The sequence below is a fragment of the Crinia signifera genome, chromosome 2 (genome assembly GCF_055691185.1).
Source record: "Crinia signifera chromosome 2, ASM5569118v1, whole genome shotgun sequence".
Taxonomy (NCBI): Eukaryota; Metazoa; Chordata; class Amphibia; order Anura; family Myobatrachidae; genus Crinia; species Crinia signifera.
This window is the reverse complement of record NC_139218.1, coordinates 405,718,615-405,734,962: the sequence shown is the minus strand read 5'-3', so window position 1 is coordinate 405,734,962 and position 16,348 is coordinate 405,718,615. Positions and strand designations below refer to the sequence as shown.

The window sequence follows — 16,348 nt, the reverse complement described above, 5'->3', positions numbered from 1 at the left end:
TTAGATTATGTGACCCACTAATTGGAGATATCAATCTATTTCCTGAGATATTGTCACCTATTGATATGAAGCCACATATCTACTAAGATTATTTATCACTCTTTATACTTGACGATATTAATTGTCACATTGTACGTCACTCTAAACGGTCCATCATTAAGGTTTATATATATGAATTGTAAGTCACTGTAAAACGTTTTATTATTAAGGGTCTATATATAAATCAATTTATCACTGTAAATGTTTTAGCATTAAGGTTTATATGAATTGTACGTCACTGCTAACGTTCTATTATTAAGGTTTATGTATGTGAATCAATTTATCACTGTAAATCTTCTCTCACACACTTATATGTACATACTAATCTAATTATGCCACTGTAAATATGTGTTCATTATATTGTATATAATTGGACAGAGGGGGTTGCGGGTTCTGCACTCAAATAGTTCGATTTCTGCCCTGTATTGTCGGGCTCTAACCGCTATTTTAATTTTGTGTAGCGGGGGTGCTATCCTGACCAACTGAGGGTCAGTAATCAAAAAAGGGGGGGGGGGAGGTTGGGAAGAAAAGCAGTTGTTTATGGATGCACTCCTGATCCTCAAGGATCAATAATTTGTTTACAATGGATTTTTCTTTTCAGATAAAACCGTGGGGGTTCCTGTTGTCTTTATTGAATCTGTGTTTGACAAGGAATTACCCACACATTTGCGAAAATAAGAAGTTAAAAATATCCCAACATACAAACATACTCAAAGTGAAGAAGAATAAAGATTGGTGTTGGAAAGAATTTTAAAACGTGTAGGCAGATTCTAATAGGATGATATTAATTTATAATATTTGGGTGGTATTCCCTTATGATGTGTGTGTTGTGTTATTCTATGTCACACCGTTTATATCGATAGGGTCACTTTTGTACTTGCCCTAAATTAGATTTAGGAGATATGTGGGTTTTTCGAATAATTGTGTTGGTATTGGTCTTGTAATTTTATTCATACAGTTTTCATGAATAGATCACTCATATATATTGGCCAGAATTTTCAAGGCTCTATGTCACAATCTATTATGCGTATATGCTCTCTCCTGTGGATTATGTGATTTGGCCGCAGGTTCAGCTCTATGTCACACTTATATTTCAATGTGTATATTTGGTTCTCCACAGAATACTATTGATAATCTTGTGTGTGGTTTGGCCACGAGTTTGGCTCTATGTCACACTTATTCACAAGATTTTTGGGAAGTTCTATCACATATATATATTTTGTTGTTACATCAAACTTAGGTGATGGGTTGGGTGTTTGATATGGCCTTGAATTTGGCTCTGTCACACTGAGTTTTGACTCTATACGGTGATTTTGGCCGCAAGTACAGCTCTATGTCACACTTGTTTTGAAGGTATATGTTTGGTTCCCCAAGGAATGCTATTAATATTCCTGTGTGTGATTTGGCCACGAATTTGGCTCTATGTCACACTTATTTTACAAGATACTCGTGAAGTTCCCTCATATATACACATTTGGCTGTTTTTTCAGCTTTAGATGGTAGATTTAGGCGTGTGAAATGGCCTTGAATTTGGCTCTATGTCACACTGAGTTTATTAACTGAGGGTATTAATGGGACATGTCAAACCGTAAGATTTTTTGTCTTTGGAATTTCATAGCTTTTTTCAAATATTTTTTTTTTATTCTGAAATGTAAAATTTCACTGTAAGAATAACCATTGGATTTTTAAAAATGTTTAACAATAACACACCCTTGGCAACGAACATTACCACTGGCTACAAGCATTAAAAAACCCTGGTACCCAGGGAGCAAGTTATATGCCTTTTCAGATCTGAAAGAAAAGTATAATTTATCACACTCACAGTTCTATATGTACCTACAAGTGAGACATTTTGTGCAGATGTAGCCCAGAGCAATGCAGGGACAAACAGAAACAGACCCGATAAACACTCTCCTCACAATTACTCGCACCTCTACCTATAGGCTTAAGCTATACTATTGTCACCTAATAAATACCGAAAGGGACAAGATATGAAGGAGGTCTCTATCTAATTGGAAGGTGGACATTCCCGGTATTCAAGAGGTTAAGGATATTATGGTTCACCCTCTCCTGACATATATATATCTGTTTTCAGCATCTCTGAAAGAAGTATCCCTTAAGATTATGTCAAGAGCCTATATAGTGCCGGTTCAAAGAACACACATGGTACCTGATGCTTTGGATAGGTGCATGAAGTGCAACAGAACCAAGGCAACTCTGTTCCATAATCTTTGGGAATGTGGTAGGGTGGCAGTTTTCTGGAATAAGGTGACTAACTTTATTAACTCTGTATTTAGCATTAAGGTCTCAAAGTCACCACTGGCCTGTCTACTGCTGAATTTTGGGGGATGGGATTTGGGAACCAAAAAGAAATTGATCATCCCTACATTATCTGTTGTGTTATGCTCGGCTAGTAGGCTGATACTTAATCATTGGATAAAAAGATCTGCACGTTTGATTACAGAACTTAATTAAGAGTGTCATTCTAAAAACAATCACATGGAAAGAAGAGCAGCGCTTCCAGATGTGGAGAGCGGCGTTGTTCGCTTTTACAAGAAATGGGGTATTTATATCGAACAACTGAATGAGTGTACTAAGGAACATATTTTCAAACTATTCGATAATACCACCCCCACACCTGCAACTCCACCACCCGCAAAACAACTGTACCCACCCCTCCCACACCCACAGCACCCCTCACACCCTCCCCTACCTGCGGCAACCCCGCATCTGCCACTCCCTCATCCACCCACCCGACCTTCCTCTACCCGCAGTATCCATGCAGCCAGCTGCGGCAACAGCACACCCGCCCATCACCCACACGCACTACCCACGCACCCCTCTCGGTGCACAACCACACATAACCAACCCACGCGGCCCACCCCGCACTTACAACTGGCCCACCCTTGCACCTTTCCATGCGCATAGCACCCTTGCACCCAACCCTCACACACCCACCACACCCCTACCTACGACTTCACCACCCGCAACACCCCGATATCCACGTGCCCAAACAATGCACCTGTCCATCTCCATCACGCAGTTCCCCCCCAACAACTAATCACTCTTCATACCAACAAAACAACCTACACCCCCTTCACAATCAAACGCCCTTTTCAGCTTCAACATTTAATTTATAACTAAAATACCAATACAGGTCATCCTCCATTTAATAAAAAACACATTTTACACACTAAAGTCGTTCACATGTTAATTGGCCAGAGCCCCTTACGACAGTGTGAAGAGCGCCCGTAGGGCACGATAAATCACCTAGTTTACACATATATACACACACACACACACACATATATATATATATATATATATATATATATATATATATACAGTATATATATATACACACTATAAATCCTGTATTCATCTCCCCCTTACCATAAACACTGTCTGTTACACCTACGGCCCGATTCAGACCCTCACCCTGGGCTGCACATGTCCGCAGATCAACGAGCAGGTAGCCACTGCCCACTGCCTTATAAGGGTACACATCCATTCATAAGCGCCACAATCAGTTCATGTTTACTTACCATTGAATGATTGGGGCGGGCGCCAACATCATGTGCCCGCCCCTAGCTGTTATAACCACACCTGCATTTGCTGGGCAGTCCCAGTGTTTGATTGGGTTTGCCATGGATCCACCTGACACGTCCATCACCTGTCACTCAGGCCCTGCACATGCGCATTGTGGAAAATGCAAAGTCCGCAAACCATAGGATGGCAGAATTTACACCTGGAATTGGACCCTAATTCTCCAATATTCTCCCTTTCCTCCGCCCGCAGCAGCAGTGGACCACAGTGCAGCAGGATAGCTGCTTCGGGCTGCTAATGATCAGCTTACACCACACAGCGGCGGCCTGTACCCCAGTAACAACAATACACAGTTCTGCTGAAATATTTATTTTGCAAATGCTGGTTACAATGTATGAAGGATAATTCACTAGAATATAATTGGCTAATATCAGATTGATTGCAACGTCTTCTGACTGATCATATGTAATAGAATTCTTACTAAGGTTAATCAGTTATTCCGGCAAGCTGATGATTCTTTATAACAATCTTTTAATCATTAAATCTGTTTTGGTATATTGTTTAATGCAGAGATAACGTCAGATAAAATCACCATCATCTCTGCGCCATTCTGTCGCCATAGTCTAATAACCATTATAGGAACTGTAGCTATACCCTATGTCATAGCATGAAAGATACAGATCCCTATTCTTAACGCACTCAGGGTATGGTGTAATGCAGTCGTCTGCTCTATGCCCTACGTATGGGACATCCGAGGGATAATCCGAAGGTTGGATAGATATTTGGTCACCAAATACGCAGAATGCCCTGTAACAAGATAAAACGAAGAACAGCGTCAGTGGGATTTTATATCTTTAAGAGATGGATTATGCCAGACATACTTGGCTAGGTTGTCAGATATCTATGTATATAAGCATAGCTGGCACTACCCACTCAGCTAAGGGTGGCACCAGGCTGGAGAGGCGCTCTTCCTGCTCTGCGCCACTCCTGTCACTGCACCTTTCACACTGTATAACAGGCAGCTGGAAGCCCTTTCCACCCCCCTGAGACAGCATCATTAGCCTACACAAGGTGCGATGGTCGGATTCATTTTGAACTTTTAAGTTCAAAGCGCATCGCATGCAGTTCACATTGTAGCTACCGCGCATCACATATCGCAAGGCAAGAAAGTATGTGCAGCCCATACTGTATATTCTGTACTAGTTCAAATCACACACTGTTGTAGTGCCTCTCATGCCATACTGTGTGTGGGCACCTTTAGAAAAGGGGGCTAGGCTACACTGCGTGATGGGCAGAGCTACATGGCCAAGGGATGCAGAGAAGAGGATGAGCTGCTACAGATCCAGCAGCCACTTGTAGGTAAGTGGAGGGAAAGCGAGTGAATCAATGTGTGTGTGTGTGTGTGTGTGTGTGTAAACAGCAATATTGGGGGCATTATGTATATGGGGCAGAGGTTAGGGTTACCACCTGTCCGGGATTACTCCCAACAATCCGGTAATTAAGCCCGGTGTCCGGAGTCCGGACGGGTGACGTTTCCGGAATATCCAATGTCCGGGAACAGGCAGGGGGGGGTGATGTTCTAACATCTGCACCCCAGCTCCGCCCCTTATCGCCGCCCATCGCATTCATAATTATCACATATGCGCTACCTGGCTGCTGCTGCTGCGGGGGGGGCTGGCTTTCCTCCTTCCTGCACCCGGAAGAGGATCAGTGCAGGGTCCAGGCAGCACAGCTCTGTGCTGCCCGGACACAGGAAAGGGGGGGCAATGCGGGGCGGCGGGGGTCAGTGCGGGACAGAGGTGGGTCGGTGCGGGGCGACGCATTAGAAGCCCATAGGCGGGAGATGCTTAGTGCGTCCCAAAATGCGGTAAAAACTCGATAATGGGGTTTTTACCGCATTTTTAGCTTAGAGAATCTCCCCCTACAGTATATATCCTTAACAATAGAGGCCCTTAAAAAGTCAGTAGCTGCTAGGCAGCTGGGTTTATATTATTGTATGTGTATGTTGTATAAGATATATATATATATATACATATGAGTAGAATTCAGCCCGGCACTCCTCCTAAGGATCTTAAGCTGCCATGGTGCCTTCTTGTAACAATAGTATAAATCGTTTGGATGGACAAAAGAAGGCACTCTGGAGGTCTTTGTATAGAAACAAATTTTAGTGAAGCAATACCAACGTTTCGGGGTCTGCTAACCCCTTTGTCAAGGTGCATAAAATAAAACAAGTCAAACATACCTTATGTCAGTGCTGAGGTGTGTGCGGGAGCTCCCGCTGCTGGGGAGGGCGGTGTCTGATGTCACTACTGGTGTGATGCATCACATGGGGGAAACTCTCCCAGAGTCTCAGACAAAGGGGTAGGGTCATAGGGAATATAGAGTGTAAACATCACTGATGTGACTGATACGCTCTCTGTAATGTGTGTGTACATGTGATAGGGAATATAGAGTGTAAGCAGCACTGGGGCAGGGGCTGATGTGACTGATACGCTCTCTGTAATGTGTGTGTACATGTGATAGGGAATATAGAGTGTAAGCACCATTGAGGCAGGGGCTGATGTGACTGATACGCTCTCTGTAATGTGTGTACATGTGATGGGGAATATACAGTGTAAGCAGCACTGGGGCAGGGGCTGATGTGACTGATACGCTCTCTGTAATGTGTGTACATGTGATAGGGAATATACAGTGTAAGCAGCACTGGGGCAGGGGCTGATGTGACTGATACGCTCTCTGTAATGTGTGTACATGTGATAGGGAATATAGAGTGTAAGCACCACTGGGGCAGGGACTGATGTGACTGATACGCTCTCTGTAATGTGTGTACATGTGATAGGAAATATAGAGTGTAAGCACCACTGGGGCAGGGGCTGATGTGACTGATACGCTCTCTGTAATGTGTGTGTACATGTGATAGGGAATATACAGTGTAAGCAGCACTGGGGCAGGGGCTGATGTGACTGATACGCTCTCTGTAATGTGTGTGTACATGTGATAGGGAATATAGAGTGTAAGCACCACTGGGGCAGGGGCTGATGTGACTGATACGCTCTCTGTAATGTGTGTACATGTGATAGGGAATAAAGAGTGTAAGCACCACTGGGGCAGGGGCTGATGTGACTGATACGCTCTCTGTAATGTGTGTACATGTGATAGGGAATATAGAGTGTAAGTGTGAGGTTATCAGATTCACTGTAAATCTGTAATTACTATATTTTATTAGGTGTAGTAATTAATGTACTATTTTAGTCCGTCGGTACCCTCTTGTTCTCCATATATGTCTATATACTCCCTATATGTGTGTGTAGTTCCAGATCAGATCGCTCTCGCCCTAATATGGTCTGCCAGGAAATACCCAGGAAATAAGTCACCAAAAGGTTATGTCCCATTACCATACTTTTGTTCCTGCTATCACAGGAGGGTGGAAGCTGAGGGGCAATCTCCACAGGGGGGTTTACAATTCTTTGCAAACCTCTGGGCTCTAGCAGACTTTGTGGAACCGGCCACCACAGGGGGTGATCAGCCCATAATGTAATCAGCCGATTATTGTTCCTGCTGTTTACATGAGGGGGATAGCTGAAGGACAATCACCACAGGGGGTGATCAAATTCCCCTACTATCAACAGGAGGGTTGTCCACAGGGGGTGACCACCACATAATGTAATCAGACTGTGTTTTATATCTTGTGTTGACTCTGCTATGCATATCTTGGCTACTTCCAGACTTTCTGGAACCGACCCCAGCAGGGGGCAGAAGCAGATGGGCAGCAGCAGTACCTGGGAGGGGGGATAAACCTGACTTGAATCCACCAATAGGGATTGAGTGCAAGCCCACTGATGGTATGGAGAAGCGTGGGAAATTGGAAGTTTTTAAAATGACTTGTACACCTGCCAGCTCAGTATGTTAGTCGCAATCCGGTCTCAGGGGTCCTACCCTTCACTGGATCTTGTGGAACACATCGTTTGCCCGGGAAGGGGGCATCCTACCAAGCTCTGGTGTGGAGCGTCTGTGTTGTGTGGATTTACACAAGGTATCGTGTGGACTTATATGCTATCACTGCTGTGTGGGCTAAGTGATAGTTTGCCCTGTGGAACTGATCTGGGACTGTGACTATACAAGGACTGTCTGTTTGGGCCTGCTACCTGAATATCTTTCTACTCTGCAATTTACATTTGCCACTGTTTATTGTCTATTTGTGCGTGCTGTGGAAAATAAACCATTCTTCTGGTTTCATCTGCTCGGTGTCTGAGTGATTGAGGAACTCGTACCCTCACATTTGGCGGCAGCGACAGTGGGATCATTCAGACACCAACCGTCGAGCACAGAAAGCACAGAGAACAGAGGATCAGACCATATGTAAGGAAACGGAAAATGCAATAAGGTGATGTTCAGCAAGTGAGCAGGTGTCAGTCCTGTGAAAGGGAAAATGTTTCCAAGGAAAGAAAATCGATGCCTCAAGACCCCTGTAGCAGAGGAGCTCAGGGATGGAGGTTCTTCAGTGTATCGGCAGGCTGGGAAGCCGGATCTGTTATTTATTGTCAGGAAAATGCAGTATATCTGGAAGTACTGGGAAGACGCTCAGCAGATGGTCAGCGGGTGGAGAGTATCCAGCATACAGGACAAAGTGTGTTACCTGGGGGATGCATTCCTGCACTGTAAAGGTGAGGCCACTTCTTGGAATCTGCTAGGAGAGCCAGAGTTTGTAGAATTTACAGAGGAAGTGATTGCTACAGTTACCCAGATGCTACAAAGAGGACAATATTCTGAGGCTGAAGGACAAGTCCAGAATAAATTGATGCCCCAGATAGAACCAGAGGAAAGGTCTAGAAGGGGGCTACTGCAATCTGGGCAGACAACCGAGGGGTCTGCCACAGAATTAATTGTTACCGCAAGAGAAGGGTCGTTGTCAGGGGGGCCCCTAACTGCCCTTGAAGAAATGAGTATGGAGGAGCTGATAGCAGAAGGTCAGCTGCGAGGTATACCCATCCAATCCTGCACTCGCGGGGAAATCCTTCAGCAGATCCTTCACGATCAGGGAGATCCTACAAATGCATTTGCTGATTATCGAGCCTGGATCCTCCATTTCGGTGCCCAGTTGAGTGTGTGGGAACAATTGCAGTGTCTGGAGGAGTGCTTCGTGGTGGCAGAGGAAGAGGCGATTGATCGGGGGCTCCTGGATACCCCAGCATGGCAAGATCAGTGTCGCAGGGGGCGTGATGAAAGGCACCGTTTGCAATTGCTTCTCCCCCATCCTAGGGAGGAGCTGCACTACTGCTTCCCTTTTGCTGAGGTGGGAGATGCAGAGCTATTATCCTGCTGCCAGGGGATCTATGAGGACTGCGTCCAAGAAGAGACCGCCGTGGTTAGAGGAGTATCCGACAACATCCAGGCCACCAGCCCACCAGTCACAGATGACGTCGTGTTTCGGGCTGCCCAGCATACTCAGCTGGGGAAGGAGGCTATCGCGGAGAAGGAGGTGTGCGCAGAAGTAGCTGCAGGTGAGCATCTGGCTTTTAAGGGGACAGAGCTGACACAGCCTGTCCTGCAGCCACCAGCGGAATTGTTTGTGATGGAGGGTCCCTCCTCAGCCCTGGACATTGAGACCAAATGCTGGACTGAAATGTGCCATGCCCCTAGTTTGGGTTTGGGGGAGGAAGGACATGACGGGGTGGTGGAAGTGCCAGGGCCAGAGCCCCTATATTGGCCTGCTGTTTGGCCCCTGTTCCTTGGGCAAGAGGGGGAGGTGGAAAGTGGTCCCTGCCCCATTGTGCCCGAGGCAAAAGTATTAGTAGGTTACAATGTTGCAGAGGGGGGGTACCCAGAATCCGAAGAAGAGGAATTGCTACAGCCCTTGTTAGTTCCAATGTATGACTTAGACTGTAATCATGCCCTTGCTGGTTCTGCAAACCAGCCGCCTTTTACAAGATGGGTTTGGTATGATGTCACCCTGTGGGACTCAGGTGGTATATCCAAACCCCAGATTCTCGGCTCTGCATCCCGCTATTCCAGGTTGTTATTGGTTCCTGAACAGCTGGGTACCGGGACTACAATAGTAGGGGAAGGAATGTGAGGTTATCAGATTCACTGTAAATCTGTAATTACTATATTTTATTAGGTGTAGTAATTAATGTACTATTTTAGTCCGTCGGTACCCTCTTGTTCTCCATATATGTCTATATACTCCCTATATGTGTGTGTAGTTCCAGATCAGATCGCTCTCGCCCTAATATGGTCTGCCAGGAAATACCCAGGAAATAAGTCACCAAAAGGTTATGTCCCATTACCATACTTTTGTTCCTGCTATCACAGGAGGGTGGAAGCTGAGGGGCAATCTCCACAGGGGGGTTTACAATTCTTTGCAAACCTCTGGGCTCTAGCAGACTTTGTGGAACCGGCCACCACAGGGGGTGATCAGCCCATAATGTAATCAGCCGATTATTGTTCCTGCTGTTTACATGAGGGGGATAGCTGAAGGACAATCACCACAGGGGGTGATCAAATTCCCCTACTATCAACAGGAGGGTTGTCCACAGGGGGTGACCACCACATAATGTAATCAGACTGTGTTTTATATCTTGTGTTGACTCTGCTATGCATATCTTGGCTACTTCCAGACTTTCTGGAACCGACCCCAGCAGGGGGCAGAAGCAGATGGGCAGCAGCAGTACCTGGGAGGGGGGATAAACCTGACTTGAATCCACCAATAGGGATTGAGTGCAAGCCCACTGATGGTATGGAGAAGCGTGGGAAATTGGAAGTTTTTAAAATGACTTGTACACCTGCCAGCTCAGTATGTTAGTCGCAATCCGGTCTCAGGGGTCCTACCCTTCACTGGATCTTGTGGAACACATCGTTTGCCCGGGAAGGGGGCATCCTACCAAGCTCTGGTGTGGAGCGTCTGTGTTGTGTGGATTTACACAAGGTATCGTGTGGACTTATATGCTATCACTGCTGTGTGGGCTAAGTGATAGTTTGCCCTGTGGAACTGATCTGGGACTGTGACTATACAAGGACTGTCTGTTTGGGCCTGCTACCTGAATATCTTTCTACTCTGCAATTTACATTTGCCACTGTTTATTGTCTATTTGTGCGTGCTGTGGAAAATAAACCATTCTTCTGGTTTCATCTGCTCGGTGTCTGAGTGATTGAGGAACTCGTACCCTCACAGTAAGCACCACTGGGGCAGGGGCTGATGTGACTGATACGCTCTCTGTAATGTGTGTACATGTAATAGGGAATATAGAGTGTAAGCAGCACAGGGGCAGGTGCTGATGTGACTGATACGCTCTCTGTAATGTGTATGTACATGTGATAGGGAATATAGAGTGTAAGCAGCACTGGGGCAGGGGCTGATGTGACTGATGCGCTCTCTGTAATGTGTGTACATGTGATAGGGAATATAGAGTGTAAGCAGCACTGGGGCAGGGTCTGATGTGACTGATGCGCTCTCTGTAATGTGTGTACATGTGATAGGGAATATAGAGAGTAAGCAGCACTGGGGCAGGGGCTGATGTGACTGGTACTCTCTCTGTAATATGTGTGTACATGTGATAGGGAATATAGAGTGTAAGCAGCACTGGGGCAGGGTCTGATGTGACTGATGCGCTCTCTGTAATGTGTGTACATGTGATAGGGAATATAGAGTGTAAGCACCACTGGGGCAGGGACTGATGTGACTGATACGCTCTCTGTAATGTGTGTACATGTGATAGGAAATATAGAGTGTAAGCACCACTGGGACAGGGGCTGATGTGACTGATACGCCCTCTGTAATGTGTGCGTACATGTGATAGGGAATATAGAGTGGAAGCAGCACTGGGGCAGGGGCTGATGTGACTGATAGGCTCTCTGTAATGTGTGTACATGTGATAGGGAATATACAGAGTAAGTACCACTGGCGCAGGGGCTGATGTGACTGATACGTTCTCTAATGTGTGTGTACATGTGATAGGGAATATACAGTGTAAGCACCACTGGCGCAGGGGCTGATGTGACTGATACGCTCTCTGTAATGTGTGTGTGTGTACATGTGATACGGAATATAGAGCGTAAGCAGCACTGGGGCAGGGACTGATGTGACTGATACGCTCTCTGTAATGTGTGTACATGCGATAGGGAATATAGAGTGTAAGCCCCACTGGGGCAGGGGCTGATGTGACTGATACACTCTCTGTAATGTGTGTGTACATGTGATAGGGAATATAGAGTGTAAGCAGCACTGGGGCAGGGACTGATGTGACTGATACGCTCTCTGTAATGTGTGTGTACATGTGATAGGGAATATAGAGTGTAAGCAGCACTGGGGCAGGGGCTGATGTGACTGATACGCTCTCTGTAATATGTGTGTACATGTGATAGGGAATATAGAGTGTAAGCAGCACTGGGGCAGGGGCTGATGTGACTGATACGCTCTCTGTAATGTGTGTACATGTGATAGGGAATATAGAGTGTAAGCACCACTGGGGCAGGGGCTGATGTGACTGATACGCTCTCTGTAATGTGTGAAAATGTGATAGGGAATATAGAGTGTAAGCAGCACTGGGGCAGGGGCTGATGTGACTGATACGCTCTCTGTAATGTGTGTGTACATGTGATAGGGAATATAGAGGGTAAGCAGCACTGGGGCAGGGACTGATGTGACTGATACGCTCTCTGTAATGTGTGTACATGTGATAGGGAATATAGAGTGTAAGCAGCACTGGGGCAGGGACTGATGTGACTGATACGCTCTCTGTAATGTGTGTGTACATGTGATAGGGAATATAGAGTGTAAGCAGCACTGGGGCAGCGGCTGATGTGACTGAAACACTCTCTGTAATGTGTGTACATGTGATAGGGAATATATAGTGTAAGCAGCACTGGGGCAGGGGCTGATGTGACTGATATGCTCTCTGTAATGTATGTACATGTGATAGGGAATATAGAGTGTAAGCAGCACTGGGGCAGGGGCTGATGTGACTGATACGCTCTCTGTAATGTGTGTACATTTGATAGGGAATATAGAGTGTAAGCAGCACTGGGGCAGGGACTGATGTGACTGATACGCTCTCTGTAATGTATGTACATGTGATAGGGAATATAGAGTGTAAGCAGCACTGGGGCCGGGGCTGATGTGACTGATACACTCTCTGTAATGTATGTACATGTGATAGGGAATATAGAGTGTAAGCAGCACTGGGGCAGGGACTGATGTGACTGATACGCTCTCTGTAATATGTGTGTACATGTGATAGGGAATATAGAGTGTAAGCAGCACTGGGGCAGGGGCTGATGTGACTGATACGCTCTCTGTAATGTGTGTACATGTGATAGGGAATATAGAGTGTAAGCACCACTGGGGCAGGGGCTGATGTGACTGATACGCTCTCTGTAATGTGTGAAAATGTGATAGGGAATATAGAGTGTAAGCAGCACTGGGGCAGGGGCTGATGTGACTGATACGCTCTCTGTAATGTGTGTGTACATGTGATAGGGAATATAGAGGGTAAGCAGCACTGGGGCAGGGGCTGATGTGACTGATACACTCTCTGTAATTTGTGACTCTGAATGCGCTGCGGTGTATGTGTGCGCTTTATAAATAACTCACAATAATTAAAAGTATACATATTTGTATCACTGTATTTTGTGCATGATTATAGTGAATTATATGACTGTCCCTCTATGATGTGTGTGTGTGTGTGTGTGTGTGTGTGTGTGTGTGTGTGTGTGTGTGTGTGTGTGTGTGTGTGTGTGTGTGTGTGTGTGTGTGTGTGTGTGTGTGTGTGTGTGTGTGTGTGTGTGTGTGGCTGAATGGATTTAGTATCATTGGATCACATTACATTATACAGGCTGGTGATGGATTATTTATGCATATCCCGGGTGTCTGTTACATATAATGGGGAAATGATGGCATTACACTGATATACTTACTTTTCGACGAATGCATGGTGAAATGCAAATGTGGGGTCGTTGCAGGAAGTAGGAACTTGGCCCATGGTACCGCCTATTGCAACATGAACAGCGTTGTGATTGGTAGTTGCTGATTGGTTAAAACGATTTATGTTACCTGTGAGAATATAAGGAGACAGATATAATATTACACAACTGTGGGCACTATTACACCAGATTCCCCTCACTAGTCACCTGCAGATCACTCCCCAGTAACCACAAAGGGAGAAGACGGCCAGGTCAGTTGGGACAAATAAAAATGCAAGTGGTCTTGACCTGGGAACCTGTGCCCAAAGGGTACTTGTTTCCTAGAACGGCCACAATCGCGGGTAATTTATAATGGCATGCGCGATGCCCGCGATTTTACATAGGAAATAATGTTAAATTAGAATGACCGCGATGGCCGCGATTTTACATGTTAAATGGATAATTGAACTCAATTTAAATAGGGAACAATGTTGAAGGCACCCTGAAGTGTGAAATGGACCCCCCAATTGTTAACGCCACCCCACGATCAACGTGAACCCAAAGCATGGCGAGCGCAGCGAGCCCGCAAGGGGCTGCGGTATGCGTCCTCCGACCTTTTCATACCCCCACTATCCACGTCGGCGTCGAGTTGAGAATAGAAAGTGTGGCGAGCGCAGCGAGGGGACGTGGATACCTGTGAAGCCCGCGAAGGTACGCGGATACCTGTGAAGGTATCCGCGTCCCCTCGCGGCGCTCGCCACGCTTCGGGTTCACGTTCATCGTGGGGTGGCGTTAACAATTGGGGGGGGGGGCATTTCACACTTCAGGGTGCCTTTAACATTGTTCCCTATGTAAATTGGGTTCAATTGCCCATTTAACATTCTTCCCTATTTAAATTGAGTTCAATTATCCATTTAACATTATTCCCTATGTAAAATCGCGGGCATCGCGTCGGTCGCATCGCATGCGTTTTTAGCTGCATGCGATGCGATCGATGCGATTTTTTTTTTATTCGCGATCTAAATCGCTGTGGCCGTTCTAGGATACAAGTACCGCCCAAAGCTCAGTTTGTGGCTCTCTGACAGTGTTTCCCAGTACCCAGTGGCGGATTCAGGGGGGGGGACACCCGGGCACGTGCCCCCCCTGTCATTTAATTTGTAGATGAGGACTAGAGCTTTCCAACGAGCCCAGCCCCGTGTCTCTAGCCCCCCGGGAACCGGAGATATCGCCTGGCAAAGCTGTAACATTTTTTCCCCATAGGATAATATGGGACCCGTCAATTCCGACCCCCACCCAGTTTAGACGGCTGCAAGTTCCCCCCCCTGGCATCACAGGAGCTTGTGGTTGATGTCATTCAAATCGCTGGGCCTTCAATATGATACCAGGATGGTCCATATCGGTCAATCGGTTCCAGAGATATAGCGTGTAAATCGATTTTTTTTCTCTTTTTGAAATGTAATTTCATGGCTGTTCATGTTCTTTGAGGGCAGATTACTCTGGAACCAAACGTTCCAGTTTCACTGGACCAAAATCATTCAAAGCCCACTCAAAAGTTCTTCAATATCATACTTGTTTCATGTAAATGGGTCAGTTAGTTCCAAAAATATAGCCGGTTAAATGAGATAACTGGTTAAAGGGGGGGGGGGGGAGGGGGGGTGTTCTCTCCCCCTCACACCAGAAAATGCAGGGACTAGGCTGGTGTAAAAGGGGCCAACCTGGGAATGCATTTTCTGGTGTGAAATGGGTATTATTTCAAATAGCTGGGACCTGCAGTGCTCTGAATACAGCCAGGCTCTGCCACTATCATTGGCTATCACTTCTGCCTGGCGGCTGTCCCCCATTTACCACGAGCATGTATTCCCCGTTGGCAATGAGCATGTAATCCCACATGGCAAGACATGGATTTCTTCTCTCTCTCTCCCTTTTTTCCTTTCTCTGTCCATAGGAGGAGACCAAGAATCCAATAATCTCTCTACCTTTTTGCTTTAGAGGCAAAAGTATCCTACAAGTAGAGAACTACTCATATTTCGCTAAGTTTTACAAGAATTATTCATTGTGAAAATTAGTATACTTAAGAACATTATTGCTAATACTATGATAACAATTCTGCTCAAAAGTATTGCTAGTATCACCACTTTTTACTGACTTTCTAACGAATTGTCTCAGGAGCAGATTGGGTGCTTTAATTGTGTATGTACACATTGTCTGTTACTACTTCCAGTGTTACTACTGTATATAACTAAACGTATATACTGAATTGACCTGATCCTAGACTGGGGAAACGGTAACAGTGACATCTTTCACAGACATCCATGTACTGTATGTTTCAAAATACAATTGGTTTCTTTTTGCTAGCATCCTTCCCTCCCTCAAATGGATCTGTTTGTGTGATTGTTCCCAGTGTGTAGGGACTATATATTCATAACTGTCAGAGAGGGTGTACCCCCCGAACTGGATTGGAGGGACTCTATCCCATAGATATTCACAATTTTTGGGGGGCAATAAGTATACAATTTCTTTTTCACAATTTATTTATGCTATTTGTTTTGTGTGTCCATGTCTAGTGCTTATTTTAAAGATATTCTAATTAAAAGCTAAATTTTATTCAAATTTTCACTTCTCTTCTGGCTAAAATCCCAGAACACACCACAAACGTATTACTAGTATTTATAACCTTTGCATATGTGATAACCTTCGTGTCACCCCAAATAACTGTTCTACAAACATTATCTTTGAATCTTACAAACTATTTAATTAATGAGTGCCCCAACAAAAAGAGAGTCTTTTCCTTCTTTTTTTGAGATACATTTTAGGCGTCAGAAGATGACTGTCGGCCAGCAGACCCAGATACAAGGCCAGCAAGCCC

At 45.5% G+C, this 16,348-nt stretch overlaps 1 protein-coding gene across 1 annotated transcript in view; it reads right to left on the bottom strand.

Annotated features, from left to right (window-relative positions):
• Positions 1-4,007: 4,007 nt before the first annotated feature.
• LOC146058353 (tyrosinase-like) overlaps positions 4,008-16,348 on the bottom strand; it is an 84,610-nt gene continuing 72,269 nt past the window's right edge. The window contains exons 3-4 of the mRNA XM_083170636.1: positions 13,498-13,633; positions 4,008-4,392 (exon numbers count right to left, since the gene is read on the bottom strand). Of these exons, the coding sequence (XP_083026762.1) occupies positions 4,209-4,392; positions 13,498-13,633 (320 nt within the window). The 3' untranslated portion in view covers positions 4,008-4,208. The remainder of the gene's footprint in view (positions 4,393-13,497; positions 13,634-16,348) is intronic.